Source organism: Elephantulus edwardii, unplaced genomic scaffold (genome assembly GCF_000299155.1).
Source record: "Elephantulus edwardii isolate Elephantulus edwardi_28Jun2011 unplaced genomic scaffold, EleEdw1.0 scaffold00008, whole genome shotgun sequence".
In the NCBI taxonomy this organism is placed as follows: domain Eukaryota; kingdom Metazoa; phylum Chordata; class Mammalia; order Macroscelidea; family Macroscelididae; genus Elephantulus; species Elephantulus edwardii.
The window spans coordinates 26,969,458-26,990,811 of NW_006399758.1; the positions used below are offsets into that span (position 1 = coordinate 26,969,458).

At 41.9% G+C, this 21,354-nt stretch overlaps 1 protein-coding gene across 1 annotated transcript in view; it reads right to left on the reverse strand.

The window, feature by feature from the left end:
* The window catches only part of ZNF704 (zinc finger protein 704), a 225,224-nt gene that overhangs the window by 16,450 nt on the left and 187,420 nt on the right, over positions 1–21,354 (reverse strand). The window contains exon 4 of the mRNA XM_006880490.1: positions 4,634–4,734. Coding sequence (XP_006880552.1) covers positions 4,634–4,734 — 101 coding nt within the window. The remainder of the gene's footprint in view (positions 1–4,633; positions 4,735–21,354) is intronic.

A 21,354-nucleotide genomic window follows, 5' to 3' on the forward strand; every position in this document is an offset into this window, starting at 1 on the left:
AAATATTTTCTTTAGGTTTTGATATGCTCCCTCTCCCTCCAACACAACCAGTATTCATTTAGAATGTCTCACTGTCCTAGAGTCTTTTAATCTAGCCCAGAGATTCAGGCAAAGGCTATTTATCTCTCCCAGTCCAGGAACACTCAGGCCCTTGGCTGCATGTAAGCGTATCTGCTTTGGACTCCCGCTTAGCCAGTCCTATTTCTGAAGATTCTTATGTTCTCATGCAAGTTTTAAAAACACATCAGAGAAACTAGGATGCTAGGGAAGGGGACTGAACAAGTCTTTGGCAAAAGGCTTCTTTAAAGTGTCAAAAAGCAAAAACATCACCACGAGGATTAATTAAGGTATTTTGTTTCTATTTATTTTTGTTACCAGATTACTGATTTCCATCCCACCCTTTCTCTCTCATCTCTGATAATCATCAAAGAATGTTTCTTTCTGTGTGTAAATATTTCCTTAGCTTTGCAACAAGAGAGCCAAGCATGCAACAATTACAAAGATGATGTAGGACCCGGCAGTATTTCCCTGTGTTGAACATATGAACGAACTGTCTGGTGCCTACAAGGAACAAAAAGAAGCGAGTTAGGTAACTGCACTCTGCATTTCACCCAGTGTGAAGCACCCGGGAACTCAGAGGCAACGTGTGTATCCACTCGCAGTCTACAAGAACATTTATAGGGCATGTATGTGCTCCCCATGGTGCTGAAGAGGATTACATTTTCTGGGCAGACAGACTTTAAGACAAACACTCTACCTCCTGGCTACAGCTTTGGGAAGTAGTTTCTAAATCCTTACATAACTCTGAGCTTATTTACATTGGGAATTGTCCTGAGAGGAGACTGGAGGAGAGTTGCTGCAGGAAGTCTGTCCCAGGGGCTTTAAACAGCAGAGTTTCAGGTGGTGTTTTGGGGGAGTGGAGACCAACCGTCTGGTGGCTATGGGAGGAGAACTTTGGGCTTCTTTGGTCATACACACAGGCCCCATAATGTTTTGTGGTTTTCAGGGTCAGTGCCTTAAGGTCAGGGAGTTAGATCCCCCACTTCTCTCCACAGGCACTGGAGCCCGCAAAGCTAGCAGTCACCTTAGACCCCATTTCTATTTTCTGTCCGTAACCACTTTACGTGGGTGATGTATTGCTGGAATTGATCCCTTGCTGGCTAAAGTGGCTACCGGTTTCCTCAGTGATCGGCTAGTAGGGCCTATGAAACCTGTAAGCTGCCACGGTGTAAAATGAAGATGCAATTACCATTCATTTCTATGGCGGAATTTCTGAGCATTCCCAGGCCCGGAAACAAGACAACTTACTACATTAGCCACCTAACACAAAAAAGCCCAAAAAAGCACCAACATTTGTTTACAGAGTTCAAGGCAATGGTGGCTTAATGCTGAGATGCTGAGTGGTATGTGGCGATGCCAGTGTGGCGATGTCAGTGTGGGGACTGCTTGGGGCACGTGGCACCTTTTCAAGGGCTAGCTGCAATGCTAGTTTGACTTCTCACCTTTCCCTGGCCCCCTCAAAACCAGAAATCCTCTTTTGGGTTTCTTTCAATTAGCAAAACAAGTACTAACAGAAGTCTTTCCGAAAAGTAAAATGATATTTAGCATGAACATATGGGAAAAAAGCAAGAGATACCTGAATTGCTTTTCCTTCTCAACACACTCAGACTGGCTTTTCTGTGCACAAGAGTTTGAAGCCTTTGTCACACATTTGTGTTTTATGCACCCTGGCTCTGCAGGTTATGGTTTCTTAAGGTCCCTTCTAAGTTGTGGATCATAGGACCAAAACACAACAACAAAAACACTAAAAAACAAACAAAAAAACAAACCAAAACAACCCAGAGGCAACAGGGCAGGACACTGAGCCACCACTGCCCCCTGGTGTGATTCCAGAGTTTCACCCTGTTTTTCTTAGAAAGGATTTCTATCAAGGTTCCCATTGCACCAACTGCAGTTGAGGAATTAAATGCTACATAAAACAAAGAAAAATGTTGCGGATATCAACAGAGGAGACCTACTGCACCAACAAAGTGACAGAACTAAACTACCAGAATAACAGCAGCATCATTGGTTGAGGCAGTGATTTTTATGCCTTTCAAATAACTTAAAACTTTTTAAATAACTTTTGATCCTCAAAATTATGGATAACGTATGCTGGAAAAAAATGCACATGATATACCAAAATTTCAGAAGGTTGCTGGGCACTTTGAACTCCAACTATGAACTCCAGTTTAGAAAATCCTACCTTGAAACTTCATGTCATTGCATCATTTCTGACTCATACTTCTACTTTAGCATCACCAATCCACAAGTCACTCTCTTAGATGATCTCTGACCCTCATTAATGACTCACAGGGCCTCTGCTATGAACCTCACTTTCTTTTTTTTGTTCATTTTTTTTAATTGCTAATTTTAGTGAAACTTTACAGAGACTTTGGACTTCCATTCATTCATTGTTGCACTTTTCTCCCTGCCCACCCCTCTTCCCCCAGTTCGCTCTTCTCTTTGAAAAGTAAAAGAAAAATTCTTTCATTGTTGTACAATCCCTCCCCCCAAGTCCACTCTACTATGTAGCCTCCATTCTGGACTCCTGTCATGAAAATAATAGCTAATCATATATCCCTTTTAAGCAGTTCTCTCCCTTATCTGTTTCAAGGTAGTATATATTGTTTATGCCCTTTTTTCTTAAGTTTTCCTCAACCCCGATGTCAGTTCTGTTTTACAACAGAGGCACTATGCAGTATTTGTCCTTTTGTGACTGAGATATTTCACTCATCAAAATGTCCTCCAGAGTCACCCATTTTATATAATGTTTGATAAGTTACCTGTTTTTCTTTTCTTTTTTTATTAATTTTAATGAACATTCACAGAGATTTTGGATTACTATCATTCATTGTTGCACTTTTCTCCCTGCCCAGCCCTACCTAACCCCACCCCACACGCCATCCCCGCCCCCAGTTCACTCCTCTCTTTGAAGAGTAAAAGAAAAATTCTTTCTTTGGTATACAATCCCCACTGCACCCCTCCCATTGCCCCGAATACACTTGACTATGCATCACAAGAGTCCAGTATTAAGGTTGCATAGTAGAGTTCCTTGTTTTTCAATGCAGCATAGTATTCCATTGTGTGAACATACCATAGCTTCTCTATCCATTTGTTTACTGATGGGCACGTGGGTTATTTCGAACTCTTTGCTATTGTGAACAGAGCAGCAATAAACATGGGTGAGCATATATCTGCTTGGGTGGCAGTTATGGTCTCTTTGGGGTATATTCCCAGTCATGGAATTGCTGGGTCAAATGGCATTTCAATTTACAACTTTTTGAGAAAGTGCCATACTGCCTTCCACAGTGGTTGCACCATTTTATACTCCTACCAACAGTGAATAAGGGTTCCAGTTTCTCCATAACCTCGCCAGCATTTGTTGCTTGCTGTTCTGTTAAATTTTGCTATTCTGACTGGGGTGAGGTGATATCTCATAGTTGTTTTGATTTTCATCTCTCTTAGAGCTAGGGATTTTGAACATTCCTTCATGTGTTTGTTCACCATCTGAATGACTTATTTGGTGAAGTGTCTGTTCATATCCTGTGCCTATTTTTTTCTTTTTCCTTTTTTAAAAAATTATTATTAATTTTAATGAAAATTTACAGAGACTTTGGATTTCCATTCATTCATTGTTGCACTTTTCTCCCCTCCCAACCCTCACCCCTAGTACACTACCCTCTTAGAAAAGTAAAAGAAAAATTCTTTTATTGTTTTACAAACTCTCCCCCAGGTTCACTCCAGTATGCAGCCTTCGCTCTGGACTCCTGTCATGACAAAAATACCTAATCACATAACCCTTTTAAACCGTTTTCTCCCTCATCTGTTTCAATGCAGTGTACCTTATTTATCCCATCTTTCTCAGTCTCCCCCCAACCCCAAGGTCAGTCCTGTTTTACAACAATGGCACCATGCAGTATTTGTCCTTTTGTGACTGAGATACTTCACTCAGCATAATGTCCTCCAGGGTCACCCATTTTTAATACTATTGCATGAGTTCCTTGTTTTTCAATTCAACGTAGTATTCCATTGTGTGAATACACCACAGCTTCTCTATCCATTCCTTTGTTGATAGGCTCCTTGTGCCTATTTTTCAGTTGGGTTGTTTACCTTCATCTTGTTGTGGTGAACTTCATTTTCAAAGAGAACTGAGGCCTAGAGCAGTGTCTTGCTGGATGTTAGTAAAACTTTAGATCTGTAAATTCTTTCCATTTGCCATATTGGCTTAAATTATCTTGTTATATGCCATCAAGTCATAACTGAATCATAGCTGAGTCCCAAGTGAGTTTTTAGAGGCAATAAAATGCACAGAAGGACGGTGACCATCTTTATCCGACAGTTGGTGGATTAGAACTCGCATATGTTTAGGCTGACAGTGTAATTCCTTACCCACTAGGCCATGAGAACTTTCTGTATTATCTGCAGGGTTCTCTAACTATTGATTATGGAGACTAAGCATTGCTTTATGTCTTTTGCTGTATTTAAAATTTTCAAGGTGTAATGTACGATGTAATTTCTGGGTACAGCTGGCCCCAGACTGAATGGATGGCCCTTTACTAAAAGGAAAATGTGAAAGTGAGGATGGTCTTACCCCAGATGAATGGTCCGGATGTGCTTCTGGATTCCGGCCGCAGTGCTCAGCACCTTCCCACAGTTTTTCCAAAGACATTTGAACATCACTTTCATGGAATTCTACAAAGAAAAAAGAAAGTTATGTTAAAATGGAAACAAATCCATTTTATCTGTCCCCCAAATATAAATATATAAATATACAAGAAAAATCACAGCTTATACCCTTTTTACTATTAACTCGGCCACCATTCTAGAAAATGTCCTTGCTGGTGAATGTCTTGGTGGCCTCAGACATCTTCCCATGTGCTTCATGAGAACTGAGCTCTGCAGGAATGCTTCAGTTCACATCTAGCAAGTTGACCACAGTGTCATTCAGCTGTGAATAGGGTTGCTAACATCCATGAGGAGTTACTATGTACCAGGTGCTACCCTCGTCTGTGTCTCATTTAATCCTCGAAGACAGATACTACAATTATTCCTATTTTGCAGGGGAATAGAAAGCTCCAGTAAACCACATTCCATCAGAGCCAGTTAAGTGGAAAAGCCAGGATACAAACTAGGGAGTCATGCTCCAGGAACTACCCTCTTAACTGTACGTAGTTCTGCCTTCTTCAATAGAGGACTCAGTATTTTTCAAAACGGCTTAGTGCAATGCCTGAGAGCACTGATCGTGGACTTATTTTGTGTGGAGGTCTGTCTCTTATCTTGAAAATAAGAGCAGTGATACTGCTGCTGTCTCATGGGATTATTCTGATGATTGAATGAAGGCATGGAGGTGAATCTTTAGCAGGGCACTGGTAGATCCATGGTGGCTAGGGTGCTATGATGGTGTCATGCTCCCCAAAGTTACATTTTTTCAGGCGAATGAGTTTTCTCTGGAGAGGACCCTTGTCATTGCAATCTTTGCTAGTAGTTTCCACAGGCATAGCAGCAGACATGTTCATCAAAATTGATTTCTTCTTCCTCCACTTTTCTTTTTCTTGTTGAGTCGGATTCAACTGGCACAGGAGAGTGCCCTTCCTTCTCCAGAGGAGCATTTGGTGGATTCGAACTGTGTGCCTTCAGGATTACAGCATAGCTTCTTGCCTCTAGGCCACCAGAGCTCTCTCCTCCTTCACTCTTTTCTGGACCTCATTTCCCACATCCCTTACCATTACAGTTAGGAAGGACTATCAATTAGGGCACGTGGAATCTGGTCAGTGTTATTCACGTCTTCTGAATCTCACTTCTAGAATACTTACCCGCTGCTCTCTCTTCTTACTCCCAACCCTACCTCAGTTGGCTCTGCTGACTGGACGCTGAGGATCCTGAAGACCTGGGGATATGGCAGAACCACTAGTTCTGCAGGGGTTCTTTTGTTTCCCCTGGACCTTTTCCACAATCTGACGAAACCGATACACCTTTCCCCAGGTTTCTTAATGCTCAAAATAAACTGCACAGGATTGTAAAAAAGCAAGTATACTGAAATGTGGTTATCAAGACAAAAAATGATTTTGTGATATAGTAGTACATGTACCTTTTACTAACATTTATAATCCCCCTATAATTGCAAAGTAATATGATGCTATCACTGCATTCCATGACAGCTGCCAAAATTATAACATGATGTGAAAGCATCTATTATTGTGATGGGTGGCAAAGTGCTAATGCTTTAATGGTTTGATGCTCTCCAGCATAATCAAAGGGAATGTAAAATGATAGTAAGAAAAGCTAGTGATAATAAAAATATGCTACCCCTTTCCCTATCCAAGTTCCTTCACCAGAGAAAGGGTAGCTTCTCAGACTCCCACTTAAGCGCCTGTGCCCCAGCAGGAAGGGGCCTGAGTCCCTTTAGGGCTGTGTGGAGCCAGGGTGGACCCCTTTTCACCATGGGCTTTGGGCTGTAGCAAGAGACATAAATACACCTTTACTGTATTAACAGGAGAAAGATGGGCAATCTCTGCCTGTACAATTTACAGCCTCTGAGAACCTGATGGAGAGTCAGCTATAAGTTGATTCTAACTCAACAGCAATGAGTTTTGAGTTACTATGTTAAGTTGTTAAGGTTTGGAAATGAGTTGCTTTACTAGGAAACCTACCCTACCAAAACACAGAGTGACAATTACCTTCCTACACCAATGGGATCGAATTAGCTTTAATTGTATAGTATGATTTCTTTTGAGTAGTTATGAGTCCCACTGCCTTAAGCCTGGTTCCACAAATCTGTCATGTATACATTTAGAAGATGATATATCTTGTATTGCTGGTGGGATTAGTATTCTGGCAAATACTAGTTAGGCTTCTTCACTGAAGAAAGACTTTCTTGAAGTGTCTGAGCTGAAAAGACATTGGAAGCTTCTGGAAGTAAGACGCGCCTGTGTGTTGAGAGTGGTTTCTTTCAACATGGGAAGCAGGGGGACCAGTAGCACGCTGCTGCAGTTGTTAGAGGCTAGTGACAGCAGAAGGGGCCCAAAGCTCAGTATGGGCTTCATGAGCTTGTGGCCTGCTGTGTCCAAGAGGCTCTGCCCGGGTGACTGCCCACCTTCACGCAGCTCCTGTCTCTCAGACGGCCTGGTGACACTTCCCTCTGTAAAGTGAGAGCAGCTGAGAAGCAAACAAATGCGGGTGTTGTATGCTGTTTAGTCAATTCCATAGACATCTGTGTTTCTTCTAAGAAAACAACTCATATGCCGAGGGTCTTTGGTCTCCCTGAACCACTGATCAAAATACTTCTGATGCAAGATGAGCTCAAGGAGGAGAACTTAAATCTCGTATTCCTTGCCCCTCAAAGGGAACACTGCTGGGTAATTTTTATTCCGAGCATATACCTTAATCTATTAATATTAATGGTCTGATTCTCACATTATGAGTGCTTTTTGCCCATTTTTCAAATGATGAAGTTATACTATGGAAAAACGTCTTTCCCTTGAGAGAAATTTTGGATGTGAGCAGAAATTATAGGTACCTCTGGGTACCTCTCTGAATACAGAGTTATGCTAAATTAAAACACGTTTTGATTCATTCAAAACTTTTTTGCTGATGATATTTCTTTAATTAAATGAAACATTTATTATTAAGCACCTACTATTTTTTTGTTCTTTTGAATTGTGGTGTTGGAGAAGAGTTTAAATATCCCATGAACTTCCAAAAGACTGAAGCAAACAAGTGCAACCAGGGTGCTCCTTAGAGCCAAGGATGGTGAAACACCTCACTTAGGGCATGGTGTCAGGAAGGGCTAGCCCTTAGGTGGGGAAAAGTGCTTGGAAAAACAGAGGGTCAGCAAAAGACAGGAAGACTCACAACAAGATGGAATGACACAGTGACTGGGCCGGTGAGCTTGAGCATGGCTGATATGGTGAGGGTGCCATAGGAGGGAGTGAGGTGTAGTGCTGTTGTTCACAGGGTCACAGTGAGGCAGAATCCACTGAATGACACCTAACGACAATAATATTTAACAAAGAAGGTCTCAGATGCTAGAGAAGATAGGAAAATAAAAAAAGAAACCTAAATTCTAGTGAGGGTGAAAGAAATACTATTAATAAATGTTGAAAGAGATGGTGAAGCTTCCTGAGGGTGGAAGTCGATTACTTTAGGTCACACGAGGCCTCTGGAAGGTACTTTTGAATTGGAGAAGGAGCCATCTCCTTCTAAGAGCTATGGTTTGCTAGGGAAAGGAAGAATAAATGCAACAAATTGATCATGGGAAAGAGTTTGACATAACTGAGGACTGAAAAGAACAATATGTTGAGTGAGACTAAGAAAAAGGGAAAAAAAACCAACCCCAAAACAAAACACCCCACAAAACCCACAACAAATCACCCAACCACCAAGTTAATTCTGATTTACAGCAGTCCTCCATGGGAAGAATTCCCAGTTTACTCCCATGGAGCACCTTGTGGATTTGAACTGTTGATCTTACTGACACAGAGTTTCAAACTTTTCTCCATCTACTATGGGAGTTCTGGTGGCCTAGTGGCAAGAAGTGGTGCTGCAATCCCGAAGGCACATGATTTGAGGCCATCAGCTGCTCTATGGAAGAAGGATGCGCAATCAACTCCTCCCATGTGATTAACTGCCTCTGAAAAACCACTGGAGGGTTAGCTATGGTCAGTTCTGACTCTACGGTACACCACCACCACCACCTCAAGACTATTATGATGTCACCTATAGGTTCAGTAGTAAGAATTTTTGTTTTCTTTACATTGCTGTAGCATTCAGTATTTCATGCTGGAGATAAAGACACTTCCAAAAGAACTGAGTAAAACCAAGACCATGTAGTTTTATAAGAACAAAGAGAGAAAAGTTCTCCAAGAAAAAAAATTTAAAAAGTAAAAGAACAATGATGCAGTAACTGCAATGCACAGAGGCTGAGAAGCATCCCTTGGGTTTGGTAGATGGAAGCAGGAATGGCCCTGATCAAAGAGGTGAGATGACAGTTAGACTGGCAAGGGCTGGAGAGTAAGTGAGAATGACGGAAGTAGAGAGAATAAATGGGATCAACTTTCCCACGACATTTTTCTGATTATATGGGTAGTCAAGAAAGTATGCAAAAATGAGTGACGGTAAGGTGGGTCTTTATGCTCATGGGAATGATTGTGAAGACAAGAGGAAATTGAGGATGCAGTAGAGATGTGGGGGATAATTCCAGGGTGATGCTCGTAAGGATGCAAGAGGAGACAGCTGTGGCCTCCACACAGCAGGTGCAGGGCTGGTCCTAGGTCACATCAGGACAGCCCTCCACTGGAAAAGGAGGCAGCCAGATGGCTTGGATGTAGATGCAGTTAGTCTGCACACTTAGTGGAGGGGGAAATGGCATTTCCGTCTAAAATGCTAATAAATTTTCAGTAAGGTAGAAGGTGAAGTCAGATATAAGGGCAGAAAGGGGAGGCTGTGTAGGAGGTCTGAAACCAGAGGAGGAAATAGTTGCCTTACAGAATGGTGAGGGAACAAGCAAGGCATCTGTTATTATTTCTACATTTATGGAGAACAATCAAGGTAAAAAAAAAATCCAAGACTTAATCTATCATTTAATAGTTGCCAATTAGTATTCATTTAAAGGTTTTCAAAATCTAATAAGGGCTCTGGTGGCCGAGTGGGTAAGGAGTTGTGCTGCCAAGTCAAAGGTATGTGGTTCGAATCCACTAACTGCTCCACAGGAGAAAGACTGGCATTTCCTCTCTTGTGACTTTTTTTTTAACCTTTATTGTATTTTACTGTAAAAATTATAAATCCAGACATTTTTATCTTATCATATACTTTATATAAGGAAATAATGCTCTTTTTAAGATTTACTTTTTCTAGTGTTTCACTCATGTACATTTTTTTTTCATTCCCTATCTCCCTTCATCCACCAAACTCTTCTTCCCTGTGATTTCCCCTTTCCCTACGCTCAGCCCGCCTGCCTCTCCCCTTCCCTCTTTGTACAGCTATACTCCTTTTGTGTGATTTATAGCCTCTGAAAATCAGCTAGAGGGTTAGCCATGAGCTGGATCCAATTCAATGGCCCATGACAACAGCAACAATATAATAATAATAATAATAATAATAATAATAATAATAATAATAATAATAAGGTGGAGGAGGAGGAAAATAGAAAAGGTAATTCCTTCTATATCAAAACCAGAGGAATTTTATAAGGCCTTAAATGGCTAACTGCTTTAAGGCAGGATAATCACTGTGTATTATTATGTATAGTACTTTATATGACTTATGGTTTTAAAAATTTACTGTGGTAACAACGAGACTGGCCCATGCAATCATTTCTCCATGTATTGTTCAGTGAAGCTGATCATCTTCAAGGGTGCAACCATTATGTCTCTTTTCTGAATGAGGAGCTCTGGTGGCAAAGTAGATAAAGCACCGTGCACTAACGAACAGGTAGGCAGTGAGATCCCACCAGCTGCCCTGCAGGCAAAAGAGGAGGCTGTCTGCTCTTACAAAGATTTAATCTAATGCAAACTCTGAGGGGCAGCTCTACTCTATCCTACATAGTTCTGTGAACTGGAATCTATTGGAGGCAATGAGTGGGCAGAGTTTTAGAAATTACTCAGTACTATTCACATAAACTCAGTGCTTCCTTAGAACAAACTCCCACTTGCCCTTCCCTACAACTACCAACCACCATTGGTTGCCATGTATTTGCTTATTTTATATAAACAACATGATACAATTATTTGTCTTTCTATGACTGACTTATTGCTCGGTATATTTTCCAAGTTGATGCAGGTTTTGGTGTGTATCAGGATTTCTCTTTATAGCTAAATGTTATTCAATTGTTGGTGTATACCACATTTTGTTTACTCGTACGTGTGTTGATAGACACTTATGTTGTTTCTACTTTTTGGCTGTTGTGAAAAGTGCGGCAATGAATGAAGGCTGACGTACAGGCAAGCTGGTTTTTACTTCCTTTATGAGGAGTTGTTGTCATGTGCCACTGAGTCAACTACAACTCACAGCGACCCTATGAAAAAACAATGGCTCTGAACCTTGCCCTATCCTGAGCCAACCTCAACATCTTTGACACGCTACAGTCACTGTGTCAATCCATCTTATCCAGGGTCTTCCTCTCCTGTGCTGAACTTCCACCCTTCCCAGCATGAGGTCCTTCTCCAAGTTTATGCTGGATTTTGCCTTGAATTTTGCCTTGATTCAGAAATTGATATTGCCACTCCTCCTGTGTTTTGCCATTTTTGCTTGATGTATTTTTCCACCCTTGATTTTGAGCACATTTTTATTCTTGTGTCGAAGGTGGGTCTCTTGTAGACAGCATATTGATGGGTCACATTTTCTTAACTTCCTGACTTAACACCTGCAAACTTGGGAGTTCACATGACACTCTTCTGACTTGCTGACTACAAGTATAGGGCTTTCTTCTTCTACATCAGGATACCAGTTATAAACCTTGAGGGTCTCTGGCTCCTAATTTCTGATCATTCACTAGAAAGACTTCATAGAGCCAAAAGAATGATCTTGAAAATTAAAGTCTTATCACAGCAAAAAGAATACAAATGAAGACACAACTATGTTCTCAACATGAAGCTTCCAGTCCCCCAAAGGGAAGTGCTAGTCTTCCTTCCTCCATGTGCACTGATGTGTTTCACCAGCCAGGAAGCTCCTGGAGGTTCCACTGGGTCCATAATCTTTTCTATCATTTGTTAAGCATCTAAGAGCCAGGCAGTGGTTAAGGATGACAGAAGAAGAAGTGACGCCTTTGAGCTGTGGTGTTAGAGAAGAACACCGACTATCCCATTGGCTGCAAAAAAGAACAAACAGATCTGTCTCGGAGAAAGTGCGTCCAGAGTGCTCCTTGGAGGTAAAGATGACAAAGCTTCGTCTCACGTTCTTTGGACATGTTAATAGGAGAAGCTATTCCTTGGAGAGGGACATCATGTTTAGAAAGGTGGAGGGTCAGCAAAAGAGAGGAAGATGCTCAAGGAGATAGACTGGCATAGTGACTGCAACAGTGGGTCCCAGTGTGAAGGATGGTGATGATGGCACAGGATGGGGCAGGGTTGAAAGCTGTTGTTCATAGGGTCACTATGAGGTTTACTGGACTTAACGACATCTAACAACATTACATAATTCAAACGTCAGCCCTCTCCTCTGAGGTCAGGAGGTGATCACAAGGTTGATATCATGTGGATCTTTGTAACCTGGCAACCCCCACCCAAAAGTCAACCTCAGCCTATTAGTTTATGTATGGTCTGGAGGTTCCACTAAAGGCACTTATGATTACCAAACATTTTGAGGTTTCAGAAGTTGTCCCTCAAGAACAAAGGACAGAAAGACCAAATTCTTTGGGTAATATCAATGTAAACCCCCCAGTGACATTAAACTTTTTTTTTAGTAAAATATGAAGTACAAATATATCACCACATGGTGAAAATATTAGGGAAGGATAATCTATTGCTGTATCTATTTCCAAATTTTAAAATCACCCCACTTTTAACTTTTAAAAAGGTTATTCTTTTAAAAATACAGGCCAACCTATAATACTTGAACATGAAATTTTGGTAGCCTGGTGGAAACAACCTGTGCTGCAATCCCAAAGGCACACGGTTCGAGGCCACCAGCTGCTCTGCAGGAGGAAGTTGGGCAATCCCTTCCCATGCTATTAGACCACCTCTGTGCACCTGCTGGAGGGTCAGCTATGGGCCAGCTCCGGCTCGATGGTCACAACAATAACATATAATTATGGAGAATAAAAGTATGCTAGTAGGATTACGTTAACTCTAATGAAATCAAGTGGCTCATCCTTCTATATGAAAAGGATGTTCTTGCTTCAAAGCCCTCTTAAATGATGGATAAATGTTTTCCAATATTCCCTAACTACATCTAATAGAAAGAAACCATCTACAAACAGACTACTCCCTGTTCCAATTGAGGAAAGCAAGCCATGAAAGGAGCAGGATAGGAAAAAAAATAGCTAAGTAAACAATGGCCAGATTGCTGCACGGGTCAACGCTCGCCAAACCAAGCAAAGCTCCTGGGAGAGACACAGCGGCCAAGTCCAAGGGCCCATCTGTGTTCCCACCTTGGCTCCTTCTCAGGGCTCTAACAGATGTTCACAAAGCTGGGATGTCCATGCCTGTTTGGAAGACCAGTTGAATATTCACCCTAATAGGAAGCACTTGTGCTGGACACCAAAACCAATGTCACCAATAACTTCAAGTCCAACATAACAGTTTTGGTGACAGAGGATGACCAGCACTGGTTAAGAACAATTCCTGTGTGCCCAGCCTTTGGCTAGAACTTGCACACACTGGCCTTCTTTAGCACACACACTCCCTGGACAAATTAAAGTGAGGGACAGGTGCAGGCTGACTGTGGAATCTCGCAGATGTCCAGTGTGACACTCACTGTAGCTTCCAGGCGAGCTCTTTTGAATGACCCATCTTTGGTGCTGGAATGTAGAAAGCAACACAATTAGGTTTCCAGAGAGCATCCACCTTTGTAGCAGCTTCTGGGTAGCCTCTAAAACCAAATATTTTGAGGCTGAAAACCTGGGCTAAGTAAGGATTCCTGGTCTTATTCCTGCTAGCCCTTTCACTGCTAGCCTCGATCCTATTTTTACACTGACTTGTACTTGAAGGATACAGAGTGTCATGATCTTATTGCTATCGAGTCAGAATGGACTCACAGATGATCCTCCACTGGGTTTCTGAGTTATTTATTGCACAGGAGGAGACTACTCATCTTTCTTCTGCAGATATCTTGGGGGAGGGAGGGAGAGAGGTTGTTGCACAACCAGCGAGGTGAAGCCTCTGAGCTCCCTAGACATAGGATAGCTTCTAGCGTTTTAAGAGAACATGGACCTTAGGGAGCTCTGGTGGCCTAGTGGCAAGAAGCTGCACTGCAATCTCAGAGGTATGCGATTCAAATCCACCAGCTGCTTTGCTGGAGAAAGAGGGGCAATCTTCTTCTGTACCAGTCAGATCTGAGTTGACAGTACATACACAAAAGAGTAATAATAAATTAATAAAAAAATTAATAAATTAAGAGTAATAATAAATTAATAAAAAAAGAGACTAACAAGGTGACCACTGGCCACCTTCAGGTCCAAGAGCGGAGGCACACATGAAGCATCATATAATATGCTATGTGAGTATCTGATAAGAATCAGCACAAAGCTTATTTCAGTAAGACGGAACCCTAGATTTCCAATTTCTCTAAGCTACCATCATCTCTGATATAAATGACACTTGGCACTTTTATGTCTATGTATTCTTGAGGTTTATGAGATTAACAAAAAGTTATACATGAATTCAAATGTGTATCAAGCATGTACTAAATGTGTTATACTTTTATGTACTGCCACTATAGGGAGCTCTGGTAGCTTAGTGGTAAGGAACTGTATTTCTAATCCCAGGGTATGTGGTTCAAATCTACCAGCTGCTTTGTAGGAGAAGGATGGAAAATCTTCTTTCACGTGGTTCACTGCCTCTGAAAACCCGCTGGAGGGCCTGCTATGGATTGGTTCTGACCTTATGATATACACTAACACCACCACTGCCCCTCTATATGTACTCTCATCCATTCTATAGATGCCAGGGTGTTAAGTAAGAAAAGAGTACTGAAAAGGTTTTTGTAATCTCAGAGGTACACAGTTCAAATCCACCAGATGCTCTACTGGAGAAGGAGGGGCAATCTCCTCCTGTACCAGCCAGATCCAATTTGATGGTACACACACACAATAATTTAAAGAAAAGGTTTTTGTAAACTGAATAATGTAGAATGTACTTCTTTTTTGCCTGGCTTCACCGCCCCATAATTTTTAAAATTGTGTTGAAATAGTATATATAATATAGTGATAGTTCAACCATGTAGTGACATTTATCACATTCTCCATGTTGGGCAGCAGAGCAATCACCATCATCTAATTTTACATTTCCCCATCACCTTACCAGAAATGCACTTCACCATTCCATCTTCTCTCCCATCTTCTCCTCATCACCATCAAAAATCTTTCATCTCTATGCATTTGCCTGCTCTGGATATTCTATAATTGGGACTTCTCTCAGTATAATGTTTTCAAAATTCATCCATGTTATAGCATGTATCAGAATGTGATTCCCGTCACAGTGAATAATACTCCATTGCATGCTTGTACCACATTTTATTTATCCATCCAACTGTGGAGGGACAGTCTGGCTGTTTCCACCATTTGACTCTCACTGAATAGTGCTATAGTGATAACTGGAATCCAAGTGCCTGTTGTATCGTTGCTCTCAGTTCTCAGACTATTTACCTAGAGGAGGAATTGCTGCATCCTATGGCAGGGAAAGGTGGAAGGTTAGTAAGAGGATGACCTTCAAGGGGATGGATCGACACTGTGATGGTCACAATGGACTGGAGGCATGAAGAGGTCATGAGGATGAGGCAGGACAAGCCAAGGCTCCAATCGATTGTTCACAGAGATTACAACTAAGAAAACAGATTTCTATGAGTCAGCATCAACCTACTGACAGTGCGTGTGGTTTTCCTTTTGATTACAGAATAGACAAACTATGTTATCATTAGAAGAAGTCAGCTGGTTCCAACTCATAGCAACCCCGTGTACAAGAGAACCAAAACCCTGCCTGATCCTGCACCATCCACACAGTCTCTTCTGGGTTTAATCCCACTGTTGAAGTCACAGTACCAATCCATCTCCTTGAAGGTTATCGTCGTCCACTCTAGCCGTCCATCATCCCAAACATGATGTCGTTCTCCAAGGACTGTCACCACTCCCTCCATAACATGACCAAGGTATGTGAGATGAAGTCTCAGCATCTTTGCTTCGAAGGAGCACTCTGGCTTCTCTTAATTCAAGTGAGCTTTGTTTGTTCTTCTGGCAGTACTCTTTGTCAACCCCACAATTCACAGGCATCCATTCTTTGGTCTTATTTGTTGTGAAATTTTTACAGGCATAGAAGCAACCAAAAATGCCATAGCTTGGGCCAGCCACACTCTAAAGGGCATCCTCACTTTTTAGCATTATAAAGAGGTCCTGGGGTGGGGGGGGGGAAGAAAGAGGTCCTTGGCAATACAGTTGTCCACTGCTATACATCTTTTGACTTTGTGACTGTTGAATCCATGAGTGTTGATCCTGACTCACAGCAAAATTAAATTTTGCACAACTTTAAACTTCTCCATTTATCAAGATGTGTTGATAGAAGGTGGTGGAGGATTTGACCTTAAAGGGCATGTAGTACAGCAAATTTATTAGAATGGTGGTTACTCAGACATAAAAAGTCAGACTAAAATTCACTGATGTCATCTGCTGTTATGTGCCATTAAATTTCCTACAACTCAGCGACACATGTAGAGTAGCTCTGAATCTTGCCACATCCTAAGCCAGTCTCACTATCTCTGACACATCTAGCTCCGTTACCCCAGTCACTGAGTTTATCCATCTCCTTGGGGGCCTTCCTCTCCTGCACTGTCCCTCCATCCTTCCAAATATAATGTCCTTCTCCAAGGACTGGTCTCTCCTGGACATATACTCATAGTATCTGATGGAGCTTCAAAATCCTTGTCTTCAAGGAGAAACTTGTTTTCATCCTAAGACAGACATGTTCGTTATCTTGGCAGTCCATGGTATGTTCAAGATTCTTCTCCAGCACCACAGCTCAAAGGCATTGAACTCTGCCATCCTTAGTCATTGTCCAGCTCTCTGATGTATAGCAAGTAATTGCAAATATGATGTATAGCAAGTAATTGCAAATATCATAGCCTGAAACAGGCAGACCTTAATCTCTAGACTGACATCATTGCTTGTTAGCACTTTGAAGAGGCCTCTGACAGATTTCCCTCATATAATTTTATTTTTGATTTCCTGACTGCTGGTGCTAAGAGTTGATTGTGGAGATAAGCAAGCAAAAATTGTTAACAACCTCAATCTCTTCTCCATCAACCATGGTGCTATCAATTGGCCCAATGGTGAGAATCTTTGTTTTCTTCCCCTCCCCCTTCTGATCTTTTTTTAAAAAAATTTATACTAGTAGATTAAAAAAAATTGATTACATTGTTTTTGAGAACAGATTCTTTCAATTTCCCTCAGCTTCAGTCCATAGTGAAGGCTTCGGTACTTGACCTTTTGAAGCAAACACTTGAGATCCTCAGCTTTCACAAGCAAGTTATATCATAATCTGCATAACACAGGTTGTTGATGAGTCTTCCTCCTATCCTGATGCCACATGATCTGTTCCACATACAGATTGAAAAGGTATGGAGACAGGATGCGTCCCTGACACACTCCTTTTCTGATTCTGAACCATTCAGTAGTTCCTTGCTCTTTTCTGAGGCCTGCTTCCTGGTCCAGGTATAGGTTTTGCTGAGCATAATCAAGTGCTCCGGGATGCTGATTCCCCTGAAGGTTAACCACAATTCACTGTGATCCACACAGTCAAATGCCTTTGCAGTCAATGAAACAGAAACATTTCTCTGGTACTCTGCTTTCTGCCAAGATCCATCTGATGGCAATTTTCTCTCTGGTGCCATGGTCTCTTCTAAAACTGGCTTGTATTTCTGGTAGTTCTCTGTTGATATACTGAACCAGTCATTTTTGGATGATCTTCAGCAGGATTTTGCTTGCATGTGATAATAATGATAATGTTCAATAATTTCCGCATTGTTGGGTCACCTTTTTTTTTTTTTTGAATGGGATTAAATATGGATCTCTTCCTGTCAGTTGGCCAGGTAGATTCCTCTAGATTTCTTGGTACAACCTGGTGAGCATGTCTAGGGCAGCATATGTTTGTTGAAATATGTCAATTGATATTCCATCAATTCCTGGGGCTTTGTTTTTTTTGTCAATCCTATCAGAATAGCTTGAACTTCCTCCGTCATCACCATTGCCTCTTGATCATATGTTGTTTCATGAAATTCTTCTGTGTCAGCCAATTATTTTTGATATAGTGACTCTGTTTACTCCTTACTTTTTTTTTTTTTGTTTCTTGTTGTGTATCATCAAATCGGATCCAACTGGCAGAGGAGGAGAGTGCCCCTCCTTCTCCAGTGGAGCGTCTGGTGGATTCAAACCCAGGCACCTTTGGGATTGCAGTGCAGCTTCTTGCCACTAGGCCACTAGAGTTCCCTCTTCCATCTTCTTTTAATGTTTCCAGGATTATTCAATATTTTGCCCATAGCATCTTTACATTGTGCAACTCAAGGCTTGAATTTGTTCTTCAGTTCCTTCAGCTTAAGAAATGTCTAGTGAGATAGACCATTTTGATTTTCTGACTCTAGGTGTTTGCACATATTGTTATAATATTTTGCTTTGTCTTCCCATGCTGCTATTTGAAACTTGTCTGTTCAGCTATTTAACTTCCTGCCTTTCTTTCCCCCTTTGCTTTTGCTTCTCAGTGCTCTAGTGCAATAGTCAGAGTCTCTCTGACATCCATCTTTGTCTTTTCTTCCTCCTCTAGCTTTTTAATGATCTTTTGCACTCTTCCTGGGAAATATATCCTGGGATCAGCTCCTTTGATCTTCGTTCATTAGTATTCAAGACCTCAAACCTGTTCCTGAGATGGTTTTTCCATTCAGGTGGGATAGACTCAAGGTCAAATTTTGGTTCCTATGGATTTAACTTTCTTTAACTTTAGTTTGAACTTGCATACAAGTAGTTAATGGTAGCTTCTCCACTGATAATGATTCCTTCCACAGATGTAATCAGTCTGATTCCTATGCATACTCTCAGGTAAAATCCATTTATATAGCTGCAGTTTATGTTTCTTGTAAATGGTATTTGCAATTAGTAAATTACTAATTGTACAGAATTCTATCATTAGCCTCATTTCTGTGACCAAATCTTTGTTTACAGATTGATCCTTCTTCCTGGTGCCCAACTTCTGCATTCCATTATTACCAAAGCATCTTGGTTGCATGATCGATTAATTTCCAACTGCAAAAGTTGGTAGAAACAATCTATTTCCTCCTCTTTGGCTCTAGTTGGTGAATATATTTGAATGATAGTGGTATTAATAAGTCTTCCCTGGTGGTTCCAAATCCGAGAGCTCAGCCGCAGGTGCCATATCTGCTGGTCTAATGTGGTCTGTCGGACACAGGGTTTTCAAAGCCCTATTATTTCGGAAGTAGATGGCTAATCATTCTTCCTAGTCGGTCTGAATTTGGATGCTCCACTTTAGAACAGTATGTGACAGACAAGCAAAAATTCACTGATGTGTCTATTTAAAATACATTCACTTTTATGGTATTAAAATTCCATTTAAAGATGATTTAAATGACCTTTATAATAATAATAACAATAACAAAACCAAAAGCCATTCTGGATTAACAGCAAACCCTATTGTTGTTCAAACTAAAACCCCACCTTGTTATTGGGTTAAACCCTATACATAGCCGACCCTCCAGTGGGTTTCAAGAGGCTGTAAGGCATACAGGAGGAAAATACTCCTCTTTTCCCTGTGGAGCAACTTGTGTATTTGTGGGTTGACAGCACAACTCCTTACCCTGTAAGCTTGCTGTGTGCTATGGAGCTCAAACTGACTCACTGCTGACCTTCTAGCAAGTTTTCAAAGACAGTAAATTGCACAGAAGGAGAGTGCCCATCCTTCCCCCACAGAAGCAGCTGGTGGATTCAAACCGTGTGCCTTTGGGATTGTAGTCCAGTTTCTTACCACCAGAGCTGCCCTCCATTCTGACTCCTGATGACTGACTCTCATGGAGAGTAGAACTCAGGGTTCTCAAGGCTGTGACTCTGGGGAGCAGGTCACTACTTCTGTCCTCCGAGGCATCTCTGGGTAGTTTCTAATTGCCAACCTGGCAGCTGTTGACAGCTTAACTGCACCACTCAGAGGGGCCTTGGTAAATGCTAATCATTATACTCTCTCAGCTCGTGGGTTCTAAAAGTGCATCTCATCTTGGGAGACATCAGTAAAGATGTAAAGACATTCGTAAAGATGCATCTCATCTTGGGAGACATCAGTAAATTCATTGACTTGATCAAGGGGTCCTCTACCTTGGAGAGGTCAGAAAGGAGCAAGGTGATTGCTGAAGTCCTCTCCACCCCAACACTCTGGGTCCTATATAATCTGCATGATCAGTTATTCTGAACCTTGTAACAATACTGCCTGGATTCCACTCTTGTCTACCTTCAGTCCTCTCTGAGGCCCTCAGCTCCAGCACGTAGATGTGCTCCAGCTTATGCAGCCATGTCGCCACACTGAAATCTATGCAGAACACCACACAGCTGCTTTTCTTAGCACTGCCCACCGAGCTGTTCTAACAGATGGGTGATGGGTCTATTTCTGGAGTGCCGTTTTCTCAGGAGGCATTCTCAGCTCACAATTAGTGGGTTGGGAGTTAAGTGACTGGAGCGCTGGGCTGTATGTAGCACGCCTGCTCTAGAGGACTTCATGGGTTTGTTCTCTTCTGAGTCGCCATTCACAATTTAAAGGGATTCACGGATTTTATGTTTTGTTGTGGTTGTTCTGAAACACTGAAAATGCTGAGTAGAGCTACTGTACTACTATTACTGTAACACATTACGTTAATGCAGCACTTTCTTCTCTGGCTTCATGTTATCCCTTATACCTTGATAAAACTATTCATAAAACACATTAAAGCTGTGAAGGCTGGGTTATAGTGGTTCGTTTTGGGTTGTTCAGGAGCCCTGGCAGTGCAGTAGGCTTGGTGTTAGGCTGGTACTAACAGAAAGGTTGGCAGTTCAAAGCCACTAGCTGCTCTGCAGGAGAACGATGAGGCAGTCGGTTCCTGCAAAGAGGTAGAGCCTTAAGAACCTTCTAGGGCAATTCTAGCCCACTTAAGGAGCCACTGTCGGGTAGGAACCAACTGGTAGGCAGTCGGTTTGGTTTTTGGGGTTTTGACTTGCTGCTGTTTCAAAGTGTGGGCCCCTGAGTCAGTCAGATTTCCTTGCATGTTCCCTGCTTTCTGCCACCACTGTTGCTGATGTGATGCTACCCATCACAGGCTGGTCTTGCAGCTCAACTCCAAATAAGCACGAGGTGGCTGAGGCATCCAGTGCAGCCCTGAGCCCCAGCAGCACTGACAGCCAGTGTGGGCGTCAGGATGGAGAATGGCAGGGAGCACCACCTTCTCCCCCAAACCTAAGCTTCTCAAATTTGTCAGTCACTCAACTGTCCAGAATCCCTATCCAACACACTGTTGCCAACGTGATTCCAACTCTTGGCAACCCTGTGTGTGCAGAACAGAACTGTAATCCCAGGGATCTTTAAAGTTGTGACATATTTTGGAAAGCAGGTCTTTCTTCCTGGGTACCTCTAGGTGGCAGTAGAGTGC